This window comes from Melopsittacus undulatus, chromosome 11, assembly GCF_012275295.1.
Source record: "Melopsittacus undulatus isolate bMelUnd1 chromosome 11, bMelUnd1.mat.Z, whole genome shotgun sequence".
In the NCBI taxonomy this organism is placed as follows: Eukaryota; Metazoa; Chordata; class Aves; order Psittaciformes; family Psittaculidae; genus Melopsittacus; species Melopsittacus undulatus.
Genome location: NC_047537.1, coordinates 18,646,115 through 18,661,666, shown reverse-complemented (window position 1 = coordinate 18,661,666; position 15,552 = coordinate 18,646,115). Strand labels below are relative to the sequence as shown.

The following is a 15,552-nucleotide window of genomic DNA, read 5'->3' as shown; positions in this document are numbered from 1 at the left end:
GGGCTGGTCACGTGACTGGGGCGGAGCCCCGGGCTGGGGCAGCTCCGCTCCCATTGGCATCCCGGGGGGCGTGGCCGGGGACACCTGGAGCGCTGGCAGCGCGATGACGTAGCAGCAGGACGGCGCGTGGTGCACGCCGGGAAGGCGCGGGCACTCAGGGGTGGGGAAAAGGAATTTTCGCGCCTGTGCCGCCATTGGCCCGGCGGGCGGCGCGAGACACTTCTGATTGGCCGGCGCGGCGGCCCCGGGGCGTGGGGCCTCTGTGATTGGCCAGCGGGGCGGGGCCGTGGGGACGTGCGCGGGAGCTCCGTCAGTTGGTGAGCGGCGGCGGAGCCATGAGCTGCCTCACGGTGCCCGGTGTCCATCCCGGCTCGCCCGGCCGCCCGCGCGGGCAGATACAGGTACCGGGAACGGGGTCTGTGCTGTGGCCGGGCTGCGGGGGGCCCCGGGGCAGCGCCGGCATCAGTCGGGGCGCGGGAGCTGCCCGTGGGGTTCCGCCGCGCACGCTGCACCCACTGACATCCCGTTCTGCCGCAGGTTATCTTCGGACCCATGTTCTCCGGGAAGAGGTAGGCCCGGGGAGGGCGGGAGCAGGAGGAGGCCCGTGTGGGGCTCAGGGGACGGCCCCGGTCCCGCTGACTGCCATCTCTCCCGCAGCACGGAGCTCATGCGGCGGGTGCGGCGGTTCCAGCTTGCTCAGTACCGGTGCTTGCTGGTGAAATACGCCAAAGACACACGCTACGGGTCCTCCGGTGTCTCCACGCACGACAAGTGAGTCCTTGCGGCAGGGGCACCCCCCGCTGCGGGCCCAGCAGCTCGGCTGCGGGCCTCACCTGCTCTCCCTTCCCAAGGAACACCATGGAGGCCGTGCCAGCCTGTCTCCTCAAGGACGTGTATCAGGAGGCGCTGAGCTCTGCAGTCATAGGCATCGATGAGGGCCAGTTCGTAAGTGCAGGATGGGAGCTCCCCCGTGCGGCCCAGGGTCTAAGTTCTCGGGTGGTTAAGGGGAGGAATACCTGGGACTATTTGATCCCCCTGTGATTGCAGTCAAACCCTGTCCTTCCTGCAGGCTGAGGACAACGGGGCTGGAGCCCATTTTATGGGTAGGCAGCATGGTTCCATTTCATTTTGTGCCCTGTGCTGCTGGATCCTGAGCAAAGTACTACCCCTTCTTCTTCCTGACACTGTTTTGGTACCCTCTCTAGTTTCCAGACATCGTGGAGTTCTGTGAGACAATGGCCAACACTGGGAAAACTGTCATAGTTGCTGCTCTTGATGGCACTTTCCAGAGAAAGGTAAAACATTTGTTTTAGTACAGCAGCTGCTTTGATCCCCTCATAGCACCATCCAACAGAACCATCCTGTTGTCTTGGCACAGGCCTTCGGGAGCATCCTAGACCTGGTGCCACTGGCAGAGAGCGTGGTGAAACTGAACGCTGTGTGCATGGAGTGCTACCGAGAGGCCTCCTACACAAAGAGGTTGGGAGCAGAGAGGGAGGTGAGTTCTAAGGAGCCAAGGTGAGAGAACTGGGCCAGTTCAGCCTGGAGAAGAGAAGGCTCCTTAAGGGGAGACCTGAGAGCAGCTCCAGTGCCTAAAGGGGCTCCAGGAAAACTGGAGAGGGGCTTGGGACAAGGGCCTGTAGGGACAGGCCAAGGGGAATGGCTTGAACCTGCCCGAGGGGAGATTGAGATGAGCTCTTAGGCAGAAGCTCTTCCCTGTGAGGGTGCTGAGGCGCTGGCACAGGGTGCCCAGAGAAGCTGTGGCTGCCCCATCCCTGGCAGTGTTCAAGGCCAGGTTGGACACAGGGGCTTGGAGCAGCTGCTCCAGTGGAAGGTGTCCCTGCCTGTGGCAGAGGAGTGAAGCTGGATGAGATTAAAGGTCCAACCCAAACCAGTCTGGGATTCCCTTGGGAGAGAAAGCCCTGCAGTAGCTTCACCTTGCCAGTTCTGCTGGTCTAAGAGGGATCTCCTCAGAGGAGCTGAGCTCTGCAGAGTCACTCCCCCACTTTTCCTGCTAGGTTGAGGTGATTGGAGGAGCAGACAAGTACCACTCCGTCTGCAGAGCCTGCTACTTCCGCCATCAGTCCCCTCAGCCTGGGCTGGAGAACAAGGAGAACATGCCCCTGATGCCGAAGCAGCTCAATGTGGCTGCCTCCTGCCGCAAGATCTTTGCTTCCTGACTGCTGGGCTCCTGTGTGCAGGAGGCCAAGCAGAAGGCAGCTGAAGGGTGCAGCTCCAACTGCTCTGGCTTCCTCTGCTTCAGCAGAACTGAACTGACCAGTGCCCCCCACAAAGACCCTGCCGCTCCCCTGCTCCAGGCATGGGGAGGAAGAGGATCAGCTGCACCTGATGTAGACGCAGAAGCCTGGCTTAAAGGGAGTTCCTGTCTCAGAACACGGGAAGGGACAGGTGTAGCTACTGATGCTGCCACCAAACCAGCTCTGGTACCCTGTCACAGCAGTCAGGCTGCAGGTTCCCACTGCTCCAGCCACTCTCCTTGGGTGGGTATAGGCTCAGCCTGGCTCTCCTGGCTGGTTCCCTCACCTGGGAATGCAGCTGTTTCTCTCTGGTGCCCTGTTGCTAAATCCCAGGTTTCTTAAGACAGAATGTACAGTAACTCAGTGTTTTTAACCCACTTCCCTTTTCCATGCAGTCCAAGGGGAAAACCCATCCCTCAGCCTGGCTTTCAGTGTTACCTTTGAATGACTGCATGTGGCTCATCCCTTTGCCATTACACTCTTGATCTAACTGTCCTGTCTTTGTTGAAACAGAAGACAGGAAAAGGCAGGGTGACTGGCAGCTTGACAGCAGGCTCTTACTAGTGTTAGTCTAGCAGTAGTCTATTAAGACAGGGTCCTTTATGGAAGGGGGTTTTGCTCAGGACCAAGCTTGGTGCTGCCCCTTCAATGCTCAGTTACCTGTGAAGGGGTTGGTGGCTCAGGACAACCTGTCAAGGGTTGGGCTGCTCTTCCTTCAAAGACCCAGTAAATTAGAGAAGTGTCTCTGCTTTGGGTGAGTGGTTCTCAGCTCTTAGTCATGCACATTGCTGCCTTCTGAGCCCTCCAAAACTTCTCAAGGCCAATTCCTCTGCTGCAGGTTGGCTGAAGGATCCTCTTTTGTTTGACCTTTGGCTTTCTGGGAGGTTTGTGTTTTCTTCCTTATTCCTCCCAAAAGCACTTTTACCTTTAAGCCAGTGCCCATAGACTCCAAGCAACAGCTCTTGCTTCTGGCCAGCTCCCATCTCCCTATGCAATGCAGTGCTTTCTGCCTACACTCACCAGCCAGGAAGGACCTCCCCAGGATGTTATGACACCATCTGATAAGCATGTGTCCCCCTGCATTACTCGAGGTAGTGACAGTTCTAGCACACACAAGTGTGCAAGGGCTTCCCCCTTTAATAAATAACTCGGTGAATTAAACTTAATAAGTTAATAATAACTTAATGAGTTTCTGTGTGTGTTTTATACCAGTCTGCTCTGAGCAGGCTCCCTTGCAGGGACCTGCACAGGCTGACAGCTTGCAGCAGCTGCCTGCACTGGAGCCCAAACCTACCCAACAGACTAAAAATAGACCCAGCATGAGTGTGCTGTTTGCAGTACAGGAGTTTGCTGGGGCTGTTCTGCTGCTCCCTGGCCTGGGGGCCCCAGCCCTTGGGGGAGAGGAGGAGGAGGAATCCTGCTTTGCTTCCCCAGAGAAGAGAGGCGTGGGGGGGGCGAGGTGAAAAAGTTTATTCCATATCTATGGTGACAACTACTTGAAGGCCAGCCCCAGCAGCACCAGCTCGCACACCACACTGCTGCTGGGTGCAGCAGCACACACAACCTGAGATAGGCAGCCTGCACCAGCGCCTTGGCATGGGCCAGGAGCTGAGTGGGGTGTGGGATGCAGGGGCTGCAGCAGCAGGAATTACACCCAGGGCTCCTGTCAGAGAGCAGGGTCAGCCCTGGGCCCACTGATTGATCTCAGCACTCACTGCTCCCACAGATCCCAAACAGTATGACCCAGCACTGGCAGATCTGGTGCAGGCTGTGGGAAGGCACAGCACAGAGTTTAGAGGTGAGATAAGACAGGGCTTTGGCATGAAGCTCACCCAGCAGCAGCCGAGGGGAAGGCACGGGAGAGGCAGGAGCCGGATGGCCTGGCTGTGCTATGGCAGCAAAAGCTGGCGCTCGGGGGGTCACAGCCAGTGGGGTTGGAAAGGCACCAGAACGAGACAGCAGTCATGGGCATGGCCAGGGCAGAGCCAGGGGTGCAAACCACACGTTCACCCCACAGCAGCTTCCCCAAGGGCAGGAGCTTGGCCTCACAGGGCCAGCCCCACACACTCACCCTCCCCACAGCCGCGGGGCTGCACTCAGCAGCTGTGCATTGCACACCAGCTCCCAGCACTGGGGAGCTCAGTTCCTGCACCCCACACCATGGCCAGTGGCCTTCACACAAAGCAGCAGCCACTTTTCCACCCACTGTCCCCCTTCACGTGGTGGGTCCCTCCCCTGTACCCCACAGCAGAGCATTGCACCGGTGCAGCCATCCCTGCTGGGCCCCGGCCACGGCTCAGTACACTGGCGGTGGCTGGTACCCCTCAGGGGCTTCTGCCGTATTGGTGAAAGGTGGCTGCTGGTAGCTGTCATGGCTGATATTGGGGTAGCTGGAGTAGGGAGCTGAAACCTCTGGGCTGGGGTCGATGTAGCTCTGAGCAAAGTCCTCCACCCCCATTTTGTACCTCTTGTAAGCGAAGGTGATCAGTAGGCCCTGGAGAGACAAGGGGCCGGTGGTGTCAGGGCTATGTGGCCAGGGAGCCCCTGCACCACCCTCCCACACACGGCAGTGCCCAGGCTCTCCACGGCAGCACTCACCCAGGAGAAGATGGAGAAGAAGCTGAAGGTGATGGCAGCACGGGCAGAGTCAGCCCCGATGTAAACATCCTCGGCCTTTGTCCAGGCCCACTGGTTGGTCAAGAAACAAAAGCCAACAAACCACAGGAAGGTCCAGAGACCTAAACAGGGAAAGCAGGAGCATGAGGGACTGGGGCTGCATCCTGCTGCTCCCAGGAGGGTCCCCAGCCCTGACCCTGCTCCCCCCGGGCTGCATAAGGGCTGGTGGTTGGTGCCGGCACCCAGCAGTCTCCCGTAGCTCCTCGAAGTGCCTGGAGCAACAAGCGCGTGGTCTGTGGGCAGTGTTCCAGGCGGGAGCGACTCCCTTCGCCAGGCGCCGGCAGCCACGTCATGGGACAAAGGCAGCCATTGTGGCACCGCAGAAGGCACAGCCCTACCCACACCCGCACGCACCTGAGAAGCCGAGGTCTGCCAGCACCAGGTACTTGCGGTCGGTGGTGTTGCTGATCTGTGGGAAGTAGATGTCCACCATGAAGAAGAAGACGCAGGCAAGGAAGGCGATGACTCCGATGCCGATGCCGTAGCGACAGGCATCCTCGTTGCGGTTGAAGACGCAGAAGAGCTGGGAGGAGCTGGGGGTGTTGGTGTAGCCCTCCCCGAGCAGGCACGAGAAGACGATCAGGGCAAAGACCTGCGGAGATGGGAGCGGGCGTCCAGTGGGCAGCACCGGGGCCGAGGAGTCCGGCACGGGCTGGGGGCGCCGGCACGGGCAGGGCCGGGCTCCACGGAGCGTTCGTGCCGCGGCTGCGCCGGCAGGGAAAGGGAAGGGGAAGGAGAAGGCCGGGGCGGGCGGGCTCCGGGGCGGGCGGAAGGGAGGGGAGCGCCGGGCCGGAGGGGCCCGGAGGGGGCGGGCAAGAGGGAGAAGAGGGGAAGGTCGGGCCGGGCCCGGCGGGCTCCGGGATGCGGCACCGGCCCTCCCGCAGCCCCTCCAGTTCCCGTCCCGACAGTCCCGACTCACCGCGCTGGCGATCCTGGCCACGACCTGCGGCTGCTTCACAAAGTGGCCCAGATCGAAGGCGCCGCCGGCCTTGCCCGCCCCGTAAGCGCCGCCACCGCCGCCGCCCTCCATCGCGCCGGAGCCGCCGCTGCGTCCCTGCCGCTTCTGCGCGGTACCGCCCCGGGGCGGGGCGGGGCGGGCGGTGCCCGCTGCCAACGGGGCGGGACGGGACGGGACGGGGCGGGCTCAGGCTACTGGGACCCGGTCCCCTTCAACCCGGCCCCTGAGCACAACACCAGCCCCTCGCTCACCTCCGGTACCTGCGGGCCTCACTGGCACTCGGTCTTGCGCAGTGGGGAGGACGGCCCCACGGTAGCTACACGCGGTCTGCGGTGGGGGAGCGCTCGGCACCTCTCGACGTACTTTGTGCTGCGGGACAGGCCCGGGCCCGGGCCCGGTCTCGGTGAGCGCGGCCGGTGGGGAGCAGGGTGCTTCGCTGGGGGATCGCCCCTCGCCGGCACCGGGGAGCTGGGCTGCCCCGGGGAGTTAGCTGGACGGGGCGGCTTCGCTCCCGCGCCGAGACGCCGGTTCCTAGTACCAGAGCGGGCGGGTGCTGTCGGGGGAGCCGGGGATCGGGCCTGGAGCTTCGCGGGGGCTACCGCCAGCCCGGAGCAGCCTTAGTCCGCTCTGGGAGGGCTACCGAGGCTTGGGGTGTTGGAGGGGGGAGGAGGGACAGGAGGAAGGAGACGGCGCTGGGGCTCCGGCAGTCGGGGGCAGTGGGAAGCGAGCGGCGGGGCCCCGGCGGAACAGCTCTCGGGTCCCGAGAGGGCACTGGCGGGGGGGCAGGCACGGCTCTGCTCGGGGGGAGAGAGCAGCTCGAGCTCACAGGGCCAGTGCGAACCCTGTGGGTCAGGAGAAGGGGCGTCCTCCCCTCCCCGGGACTGCGGGTGCCGGTCGGAAGCGCAGACCCCCGCAGGGGCTCCCCCGGCGCAGCCCGGGGCCGGTGCGAGCGCCCCGCGCGGCGGGACCTGCTCCGCGGAACCTGCGCCGCTGCCCTTCCTTCCTGCCCCTCCGCAGGTCCCACCCGCTGGCCTCGGGCAGGGCTGACCCTGTGCTCCTCACGGGTTTAGATGCGGGTTTAGCCCCGCAGACCCGGCTCGCCCCGGCACCCGCTCCATCCCCGTCCCGACGGCCAGCACCCCCTGGCAGCTGAGGAAATCGGGTGCACGAGGTCTGCTGACCCCTGTCTGCTCACCGTGGCAGGGCGCATACTACAGGGAGTGCAGTGCCACCAAGACCCCTCGGCCCTGCAGGATGTCCCAGCCACCCTCCTTTGCCCTCCACATCTCTGAGGACACCAGGAGTGATGGGTGTGTACGAGCGGTGCCACCAGCATCCTACCCCCCCAGCAGGCTCTGGGTGTCTGTGCCATGTGGCAGCATGGCCTGGCTTTCGGTTGGCACTGGGGCTCTGCCATGGCTCCAGGCCCTGGAGCCTGCCATAGCCCTAGGAGAGCAGGTCTGTGTCCCCACAGCGAGGAGCTGAGCCCAGACAATGAAGGAGCCTTGCACACCTCCTTCCACCAGCTCATCCAGGAGCAGAGCAGCTTGATGGAGGCGGGTCTGGAGCTGGAGATGCAGGATAGGGGCAGAGGTAACGCCACAGTCAGGGTGGAACAGAGCTAGTGTGTGAGCCTGAGCTCTGCCTGGGCCAGCTGCAACCAAAGCATGTGCATGAGCCTGCTGATCATTTGCCAGTGCAGGCAGCAGGACAGACCTGCCTTTGGGGACATGGAGAGTGGCCCTGGAGAAGGGGATGTGCCAGAGGGAGCACACACTGGGGCAGGTGCCTGGCTTTAGTGCCAGAGCAGGGCAGCAGAGCCGCAGGGACTAAAGCCACAGGTGCTTTGGCTCTCACTGCTCTATGTCCTGCCCTCCCTCTCCCAGAGCCTTTGGCCTGCCAGACTACCCCAGACACCGGTGCCACAGCCTGGCCAGAGCCCAGGCAGGGCGAGCAGCACCCCAGGTACTCCTCTGCTTCCCTGCGGATCCTTGCCAGCATGCCCAGCCGCACCATCGGTAGGTGCCACCTGGCAGCCCCAGACCCAGGAGCTCTCCTGTCCCCTTGCTGTCCTGTGGCCACCCACCCTGTGCCCACTGTCACTTGCAGGGCGCAGCCGCGGGGCCATCATATCCCAGTACTACAACCGCACGGCACAGCTGCGGCGCCGGAGCAGCCGCCCGCCCTTGCAGCAGCTCTGCCGTGCAGCACGGCCCAGCCTGCGGCTGTACGACCTGGAGACCGACCCTGCCACTGCCACACTGCAGGGTGAGTATCACCAGGCACTGTCCCCGCAGCAGATTTGGGACAGGCACCGTCCTGATGGCTGCATCCTGCTGATCTCCTTGTGCCCCCAGACAAGCGGAGCCTGCTGGTGAATGAGCTGCTGAGCCTCTCGCCCAGCCACCGCAGCCACATGCTGCTCACTGTGCCCCTCTGCCTGGCAGAGAAACGCGCCCTCCGGTACGTCCGGTCCTACCCACCCCACAGGGCTCCCACAGCCAGAGCTGTCCTGGGGCCCACACCCTCTCTAACACCCCTCTCTGCTGGGCAGGCAGGAGCTGAGTGGGCACAGGGGCCCCCTAAGGCACCGTGCCCAGCACCAGGAGCCCTCTCCCTGCGGAGGGTCCAAGGACCACATCATCCTCGTAAGTCCAGGGCACCGGTGTGCGGAGCAGCACTGGGGGCTCTGGTGCAGGGTCTGACCCCAGTGCTCTCCCTGTGCTGTTCCTGCAGTGCTGCCGCAGGCTCTGGTACAGGCTCCTGTCCCTGCTTCCCACCGCACAGCCCTGGCACTACGCACTGAAGCAGATTGGTGGCCGCTTCGGCTCCAGTGTCCTTTCCTACTTCCTCTTCCTCAAGACACTCGTTTACTTCAACATCATCTCGTTCCTCATCCTTCTGGTCTTTGTGGTGGCCCTGCAGGCTGCGTATCCCCCTGCCTCAGCCAACCCCCAGCCCTTCACTGGCCTTGAGCTCCTCACAGGAGCGGTAAGCCCTGCATCACTGCCAGTGCATCCCTAGGCCAGGAGCTGCTCCCAGCCTGGGGTTCAGCCCTCCATCCCCCTGATCCTAAGCAATGCCCCATCCTTGTCCTGCATTCTTGCATCCCCACCACAGTGATGCCACAGTCCTTCCCCTTGCTCAGCCAGGGCACTGGGACCATCAGTGCTGGGGGTGCAGAAAGGGACCCTGGTGCTGCCCCATCCCAGGGCTCTCTCCCCACAGGCTGGCCCAGATGTGCCAGCCTGGGCAGGGAGTCGTGGGCCCCATCGTGCCTTTCCACAGGGCTACTTCACCTACTCGCTTCTCTACTACGGCTACTACAGCAACACCACCCTCAACAGCCCTTGTGCCTCCAGCCCCGGCACGTGCCCCATTGCAGCCCCCCGGCTCCCATACAACATGCCCCTGGCCTACATGTCCAGTGTTGGGGTCTCCTTCCTCATCACCTGTGTCCTGCTGGTGTACAGGTGGGTTGGCAGCACCTTGGGCACTGCTGCCTTCACCCAGCACTGGTGCTCTGACACCTTCCTCTCGCTGCAGCATGTCCCGCTCCTTTGGGGAGAGCTACCGTGTAGGCAGCTCCTCCCGGGACCTGCCTGTCAAAGTGTTCTGTGCCTGGGACTTCAAGGTGGTCCAGAGGCGCTCAGTGAAGCTGCAGTGTGAGAACATCTGCACCCAGCTGAAGGTGAGCACTGGGCTTGGTCCTGCACCCTCTGGGTCCCACCTGGGTGCAGGTCCGAGCAGGTTGGGCAGCACTGGCTCTGCTCTACAGGAGCTGCTGGCAGAGCAGCGATCCCGCTCCTGCTCCCGGAGCCTCTGCCAGCGCCTGGGCCGCACTGTGGTGCTGCTCCTGGCCTGGCTGCTGTCGCTGAGCACGGTGCTGGGCTGTGCCGTGGCTGTGCACCACTTCTCGCAGCACATGCACATGGTGAGTGCTGCCCCTTGCTCTGGTGCTGGGCTGGGTACTGGGGACATGGTGAAGCAGCCCTGGAGAGAGGGGCAGCCCCACAGCATTGTTCCCTGTGTCCTCACCGAGGTGCTGCTCACCAGGTCCAGCAGGACCACCGGGCACAGGGCGGGGGGCAGTGGCAGCAGGAAACCCTCCTGCTGGCCCTGCCACTTGTGGTGTCTGGGCTCAACGCGGTGATGCCCCATCTGTACAACCTGCTGGCAGCGTGGGAGAGGCAGGACTACCCCGGGGCTCAGGTCTATGTGGCCATCTGCAGGTAGGGTGGGTGGGAGCATCCTGCATCCCACCTGCGATGTGGGGAGGCTTTGGGGCCGGGCACTCTGTCAATGGGGCTCAGCCCTCCCAACCCAAGGGCTCAGGGGCTCCTGGCCCTGCTCCTGCTCCCCAGGAACCTCATTCTGAAGATGGTCCTGCTTGGTCTTCTCTGCTACCAGTGGCTCAGCCGAAGGGTTGTCTGCTCAATGGAGGAGGTCAGTGCTGCCGTGAAGGGTCGGACTCTGTGTGGGTCAGTGCAGGGGGCACCCAGTGCCCATGTGAACCCCCTGGAACACAGCATCTGGACTGTCCCTTGCCCAGGGAGCACAGAGCAAAGCCAAGGCTGCAGCAGGGCTCTGCACTGCAAGCACTATCTGCTCCTTTGCCAGGGAGAGGGGGACAACAGCCAGACAGGGGCTTTCCAAATTTGGGGTGGCTGTGAAAGGGGTGCAAGGGAGGAAAAGGTCCCACAGCCCCTCACAGCCACGGGAAGGTCAAGAAGGAGGAGCCTTATTGCCATCTTGATGTCTTGACATGGTGGAGAGGTGTGGCAGTGGGAGCCTCATGGGGTTCAAGTGCAAGTCCTGCATGTGTGCTGGGGCAGTCCCAAGCACAGATACAGGCTGGGTGAAGAATGGTTTGGGAGCAGCGCTGAGGAAAGGCTTGGGATGATGAGAGGCTCGGCATGAGCCGGCAGTGTGCACTGCCAATGGGTCTGTGCCTCTCTGTTTCCCCAGTGCTGGGAGACGTGTGTGGGGCAGGACCTGTATCGCTTTATGGTGATGGACTTTGTATTCACGCTGCTGGACACACTCCTTGGGGAGCTGGTGTGGAGGTAACTGCCCTGGGAGGTGTCCCCCGGTGGTGACAGCCCCAGCCTGGCCCCAGCTCTGCTGCCATAGCCCCAGCAGCAGAGTGGGAGCAGAGCTCTGCCCCTGCCCAGGCTCGTCTTGGAGAAGAGGCTGAAGAGGAACCAGAAGCCCGAGTTTGACATCGCACGGAACGTGCTGGAGCTGATCTACGGGCAGACCCTGACCTGGTGAGGTGCATCCCTCCTGGCACAGCTCCTTCCTCTGCTGCCCTCTGGGGCCCCTGCAAGCACCAGGGCTGGCTGGGACCAGGCACTGGGAACTCAGTGGGGTCATGGGGGAGCCCCCAGCCCCGCACGGGTTGGACGAGGGCAACAAATCAAATCAGGCAGGGGCGCATGTGCCAGCTCTTGGCTGTGCAGAAGCCTGACCAGAGCTGATGTGGGTGCTGCGCCACTGCCTCCCTGGGGCTCGGACCCGGCTCAGGGCATGGTCCCCCTCTCCCAGGCTGGGTGTTCTCTTTGCGCCGCTCCTGCCGGCCGTGCAGGTCCTGAAGCTGCTGCTGCTGTTCTACATCAAAAAGGTGAGAGCTGCCCCCGTCCGTGACTGTGCAAGGACAGGGTGTCTCCAGGCTTGCTCAGTGGAGGGCATGGATGGGACAGCATCTGTCCTGCTCCTGTTCCTGTGGCTGCTTCCCTGAGCCCAAGACTGTGCTCCCTGCCTGCAGACCAGCCTGGTGCACAACTGCCAGTCCCCTAGCAAGCCCTGGCAAGCGTCTCACATGAACACCGTGTTCATCACCCTGCTCTGCTTCCCATCTTTCCTGGGTGCAGCCGTCTTCCTCTTGTACACCATCTGGTCGTGAGTATGTGCCGGACCACGGCTTGGGCACAGAACTGCTGCTGCCTGCTGAAGGAGATGGTGCCTCCAGCCCTGATGGCACATGGAGCACTTCAGCCTGGCACAGGGCTGTGCATCGCTGCCCTGGGCAGGGAGATGCTGCTCAGCTGCTGGTCACTGCACACAGCACAGCAGCAGCTGGACTGTGACCGCTGCTCCCAGCTGTTCCTGATGCAGGACAAGGGGGATGGTTGGGCAGGCTGGTCCCTGGAGGGTTGCAGCTCTGAGGCTGGGCAGTGCTCTGGGCCATGGGCTGCCCATGGCTCTGACCGGCCCCATCGGTCTGTGTGCTCAGGGTGCAGCCGTCAGAAACCTGTGGCCCCTTCCAGGGGCTGGAAACCATCTACAAGTCCTGGCAGACCTGGGGGCAAGTGCTGGAGAAGTCCAACCCCAACATCACCTGGTTCACCTGGGCCCACCAGCACCTGGTGGAAAACCCATTCCTCCCCTTCTTTGTCTCCGGAGTCCTGTTGTGAGTATGGACCTGAGGCTGCCCCCGGGGATGTGCTTTGGGGTGCGCTGTCATGGCCACGAGTGGGGCTGGAGCTGGGCTCACTCCAGGGCGCGGTGTCCTGGATGCTGCCATCCCACCTCACTGTCATTGCAGAGCTGGGATCTACTTCAACATCCAGGTGCTGAGAGGCCAGCGCAGGATCATCCATCTGCTGAAGGAGCAGATCGCCAACGTGCGTGAGCCCAGCCCGGCTGCTGCAGCCCCAATGTGGCCACAATCGGGCTCTTGCCCGATGCCACCTCAGACATCCCAGAGCACATCCTGCAGCTGCTCACTGCGATGTCTCTCACTGCAGGAAGGGGAAGATAAAGTGTTTCTCATTCAGAAGCTTCACTCCGTGTACGAGCAGAAGGGGAGACGCACCTGAGCCCTGGGTGAGCGCTGCATGTGCAGGACAGGGACTGCCAGGGCTCTCAGCTGGGCACACGGGCATTGCTCTGCTCTGTGCTGGAATGGTGGGAGTAGCATGATGAGGGCCAGCCCCACTGCTTGCTGGGGAGCAGGAATGTGCAGGAGGTGCTGGGCTGAGCCCAGCTTTCCATGTCCACTGGCTCTGCCGGCACAGGCAGCCAGGGATGCAGGGCTGAGCCTGCTCGGGAGGCACTCAGGCTGCTCCGGTACCCAGTGTGTGTCCCAGGGGATGCTTGATCCCTGGTGCTGCTGCTGCCTGAGGATGGCTCTGGCTGACAGCAGAGCCAGGATCAGGATAGGACTGGGGCAGGGAACAGGAGGTGGCTGAGGACATTTAGAGTGGGGCAGAATGGGGCAGCAGACACTCAGTGTCTCAGGGTCTCTATCTGTCCTCTTAGTGTCAGACACCCCAGGAGGAGCAGGATGGGACAGGACTCTGTTTGCAGTCAGGATGGATCTCACCGGCTTTCCAAGCCATTGCAACACCGGAAGCAGCAGGACCATGGGGTGCTGTGGAGGATCCTCTGGGCTACAGCAGTCAAGGACCTATTGGAGCACAGGGATGTGGGTGTTCCCACTGCCCAGAGCTGCTGGGGATGCAGCAGGACCATAGGGCACAGCGCTACCTGGGCTGGGGTTGTCTCCATGGGTGGATACAGTCAGCAAAGAATAATGCTCCCTCCTGAGTGCCCCAGGACAGTTTTGGGGCTGTTTTCAGAAGCCTCTGGGGACAGTGACACTGGCTGGACACAACCTGCAGCCCCACTGCACTCCCCAGAACAGCTCCAGCCCCATGTCCCACCAGGAGGAGAGGAGCTGGACAATACCTTCCCCACGTACAAGGCCGTCTGCGTTCCCCCGAGCCAGTCATCCTGCGCCTGCCCGCACAACATGCTCAGAAACCCACCTTGGTGCTGAGGGCTGGGCAGAGGAACCAGGGGCTCTGGCTTCCCCACTTCAGACTGAGCTGTCCATTAAACACAGCTGTGTGTGGGGCTCCCAGCCCGTGTCTGGACCTGCTGGGCTGGGAGCGGGCGGGTTTTGGGTGTTGATGTTCCCCAGCACTAGTGACTCAGGGGCTGCTCAGGCTCCTCAGCATCACCTGCCCATCAGGCTCTGCCCATGCTGCAGGTTATCCCTGCTGGCATAGACTGGGTTCTCTGCACTGACCCAACTCTTGTCTGATCCCAAGTGCGAGAGCAGCCGCAGGCTGGTGCTCCCTTCAGCTCATGGGATGTCCCCAACTGGGGCAGCCCCAGCTCCTGACACCCACCCAGCTCACCTCACTGTGTCCTGTATGGCAAAACCAAAGCTGCTGCCAGAGCCTCAGGTGCCCTCAGCCTCTAACCTAGGAGGTGCTGCTTGCCCTGCCCAGCCCAGTCCAGGCACCTCCACAGCCCCAGTCCCACTGCCCACAACCTCCTCCATCCCACAGGTGCCAGCACAGCCCCATAGCTGCATGGCCTGTCTCCTGCTGGTCCCTTCCCCAGGAGGAGGGATTTGCACCAGAGTACAGGGCAGCCGCCAGCCTGGTCAATACAGTGCAAGCTTTACTGTGAAGGCCCGCAGGGTCCTGCCCACAACCACTCTGTGGCACCTCTCCCAGCAGGGTCTCTGCAGGCAACGGGCAGGGTCAGTGTCACCGCTGGTCTCCGAGGGTGGCCCGAAGCCACTGCAGGACCTCAGCCAGCCCGGTGCCATCACGGGCACTGGTCTCCAGAATCGTGATGGGCTGTGTGGCACAGGACACGATGTCCTGCATGCGGAACAGTGACTTCATCTCCATCACGGACATGTAGCAGGGCAGGTCACTGCACCAGCAGGAGGGTCTGCATTAGGCCACAATGCCAGCTCTCCTGCCAGCCCAGCCCCTGGCTCGGGGGTCTCCACAACCCAAGCCAGCCTGGGCAATATACCAAAAGGCTGCTGCCACCCCCCAGGACATGTGGCTTCCTTACGTGTCCACCACCCGATGGGAGGGACACAGAAGCTATCGCAGCCCCTCAGTGCCCTGTGCCCCTACCCTCCGGGTGCCCCCTCCTCACATCTTGTTGAAGAGGATGAGCACGGGCACTGCTGCGAGCGGTGCTGCAGAGAGCACGGACAGGAGCTGGACGCAGGACGAGGAGACCTGGGTCGGGTCGGCAGCATCAACCACAAACTGGAGGAGACAAGGGAAGGTGCTGCTGCGGGTGCCGGGGTTGCCCCCCCCGTGCCCATGTGCCCCCAGCCCAGTCCTTCACTCGAGGACGTGGCTCAGGACACGCTCGGCTGCCGCTCACCAGCAGAGCGCTGCACTCGCCGTAGTAGCTGTGCCAGATGGGGCCCATGCAGCCGCCCAGCTCCCGCAGCGTCACGGTCCGCGGCAGCCGCAGGTCGGTCAGGTTGGTGCCCACCTGCGGGGACAGGCGCCTGGGCTGCGTGCACCGGGGCCCCGCCGCCGGCTCCCGCCCCTCCGGGCCCTGCCTACCGTGGGCAGCGTGGCCGGGGGCTCGCCCAGCTCCGCAGACCCCTCCTCGGTGTTCAGCTGTGCCGCGGGTTAAGGACCGATCCCGGGGGAGGGGACGGGAGGGGACCCCCACCCCCCGGGACCATCCCGGTGCCCCCCCCCCCGGTACCACCCCCTCCGCTGTCCCGCCCCGCCGGATATGACGCAGCCGCCGTGCCAACAGGCTCTTCCCGCCGCCGGCCACCCCCAGCACCAGGCACGTAGGCACCGGCCGCTCCACGCCCGCCATTGACGCGGGGCCCCGCCCCCGGAAGGAGCCCCGCCCCCGGAAGGAGCCCCGCCCCCG

The 15,552-nt window shown here is 63.2% G+C and overlaps 4 protein-coding genes across 5 annotated transcripts; 2 read left to right on the top strand and 2 right to left on the bottom strand.

Moving 5' to 3' along the window:
• The first annotated feature begins 274 nt into the window (after positions 1–274).
• TK1 (thymidine kinase 1) lies at positions 275–3,406 on the top strand. Its single transcript, XM_034067391.1, has 7 exons — positions 275–401; positions 538–569; positions 658–771; positions 852–945; positions 1,206–1,295; positions 1,379–1,498; positions 2,019–3,406. Exons 1-7 carry the CDS (start codon positions 336–338, stop codon positions 2,178–2,180), a joined length of 678 nt encoding a protein of 225 aa, XP_033923282.1. The 5' UTR covers positions 275–335; the 3' UTR covers positions 2,181–3,406.
• A 307-nt stretch (positions 3,407–3,713) lies between these two features.
• On the bottom strand, positions 3,714–6,006 carry SYNGR2 (synaptogyrin 2). Its single transcript, XM_034067390.1, has 4 exons — positions 5,854–6,006; positions 5,289–5,526; positions 4,857–4,996; positions 3,714–4,752 (listed from the first exon to the last, which is right to left on the bottom strand). The coding sequence occupies exons 1-4, from the start codon at positions 5,962–5,964 to the stop codon at positions 4,555–4,557; spliced, it is 687 nt and encodes a 228-aa protein (XP_033923281.1). The 5' UTR covers positions 5,965–6,006; the 3' UTR covers positions 3,714–4,554.
• A 69-nt stretch (positions 6,007–6,075) lies between these two features.
• On the top strand, positions 6,076–13,540 carry TMC6 (transmembrane channel like 6). Of its 2 annotated transcripts, none has more exons than XM_034067686.1 (21): positions 6,076–6,295; positions 7,096–7,202; positions 7,367–7,485; positions 7,779–7,910; positions 8,002–8,160; positions 8,250–8,355; positions 8,447–8,540; positions 8,629–8,883; positions 9,181–9,365; positions 9,439–9,583; positions 9,671–9,826; positions 9,949–10,124; positions 10,257–10,338; positions 10,861–10,958; positions 11,067–11,162; positions 11,440–11,515; positions 11,660–11,793; positions 12,128–12,304; positions 12,440–12,518; positions 12,642–12,720; positions 13,156–13,540. In XM_034067686.1, exons 2-20 carry the CDS (start codon positions 7,147–7,149, stop codon positions 12,711–12,713), a joined length of 2,397 nt encoding a protein of 798 aa, XP_033923577.1. In that variant the 5' UTR covers positions 6,076–6,295; positions 7,096–7,146; the 3' UTR covers positions 12,714–12,720; positions 13,156–13,540. The 2 variants fall into 2 exon arrangements, with proteins under 2 accessions (XP_033923577.1, XP_033923578.1); XM_034067687.1 differs by having other exon boundaries at positions 6,085–6,204.
• Positions 13,541–14,285: 745 nt separating this feature from the next.
• Positions 14,286–15,522, bottom strand: ARL16 (ARF like GTPase 16). The gene is made up of 5 exons (XM_034067736.1): positions 15,408–15,522; positions 15,228–15,286; positions 15,040–15,153; positions 14,803–14,918; positions 14,286–14,568 (listed from the first exon to the last, which is right to left on the bottom strand). Exons 1-5 carry the CDS (start codon positions 15,493–15,495, stop codon positions 14,397–14,399), a joined length of 549 nt encoding a protein of 182 aa, XP_033923627.1. The 5' UTR covers positions 15,496–15,522; the 3' UTR covers positions 14,286–14,396.
• Between the last annotated feature and the right edge of the window lie 30 nt (positions 15,523–15,552).

Coding starts and splice junctions, on each gene's coding strand:
- TK1 (XM_034067391.1), top strand. CDS start 336: ATGAGCTGCCTCACGGTGCCCGGTGTCCATCCCGGCTCGCCCGGCCGC. Junction 946..1,205: donor GCATCGATGAGGGCCAGTTC/GTAAGTGCAGGA, acceptor TACCCTCTCTAG/TTTCCAGACATCGTGGAGTT. Junction 1,296..1,378: donor ATGGCACTTTCCAGAGAAAG/GTAAAACATTTG, acceptor GTCTTGGCACAG/GCCTTCGGGAGCATCCTAGA.
- SYNGR2 (XM_034067390.1), bottom strand. CDS start 5,964: ATGGAGGGCGGCGGCGGTGGCGGCGCTTACGGGGCGGGCAAGGCCGGC. Junction 4,997..5,288: donor GGCAGACCTCGGCTTCTCAG/GTGCGTGCGGGT, acceptor TTCCCTGTTTAG/GTCTCTGGACCTTCCTGTGG. Junction 4,753..4,856: donor TCTTCTCCATCTTCTCCTGG/GTGAGTGCTGCC, acceptor TTGTCTCTCCAG/GGCCTACTGATCACCTTCGC.
- TMC6 (XM_034067686.1), top strand. CDS start 7,147: ATGTCCCAGCCACCCTCCTTTGCCCTCCACATCTCTGAGGACACCAGG. Junction 8,356..8,446: donor GCAGAGAAACGCGCCCTCCG/GTACGTCCGGTC, acceptor TCTGCTGGGCAG/GCAGGAGCTGAGTGGGCACA. Junction 11,794..12,127: donor CTCTTGTACACCATCTGGTC/GTGAGTATGTGC, acceptor CTGTGTGCTCAG/GGTGCAGCCGTCAGAAACCT.
- ARL16 (XM_034067736.1), bottom strand. CDS start 15,495: ATGGCGGGCGTGGAGCGGCCGGTGCCTACGTGCCTGGTGCTGGGGGTG. Junction 15,287..15,407: donor GTTGGCACGGCGGCTGCGTC/ATATCCGGCGGG, acceptor AACCCGCGGCAC/AGCTGAACACCGAGGAGGGG. Junction 14,569..14,802: donor CTCATCCTCTTCAACAAGAT/GTGAGGAGGGGG, acceptor CTGCTGGTGCAG/TGACCTGCCCTGCTACATGT.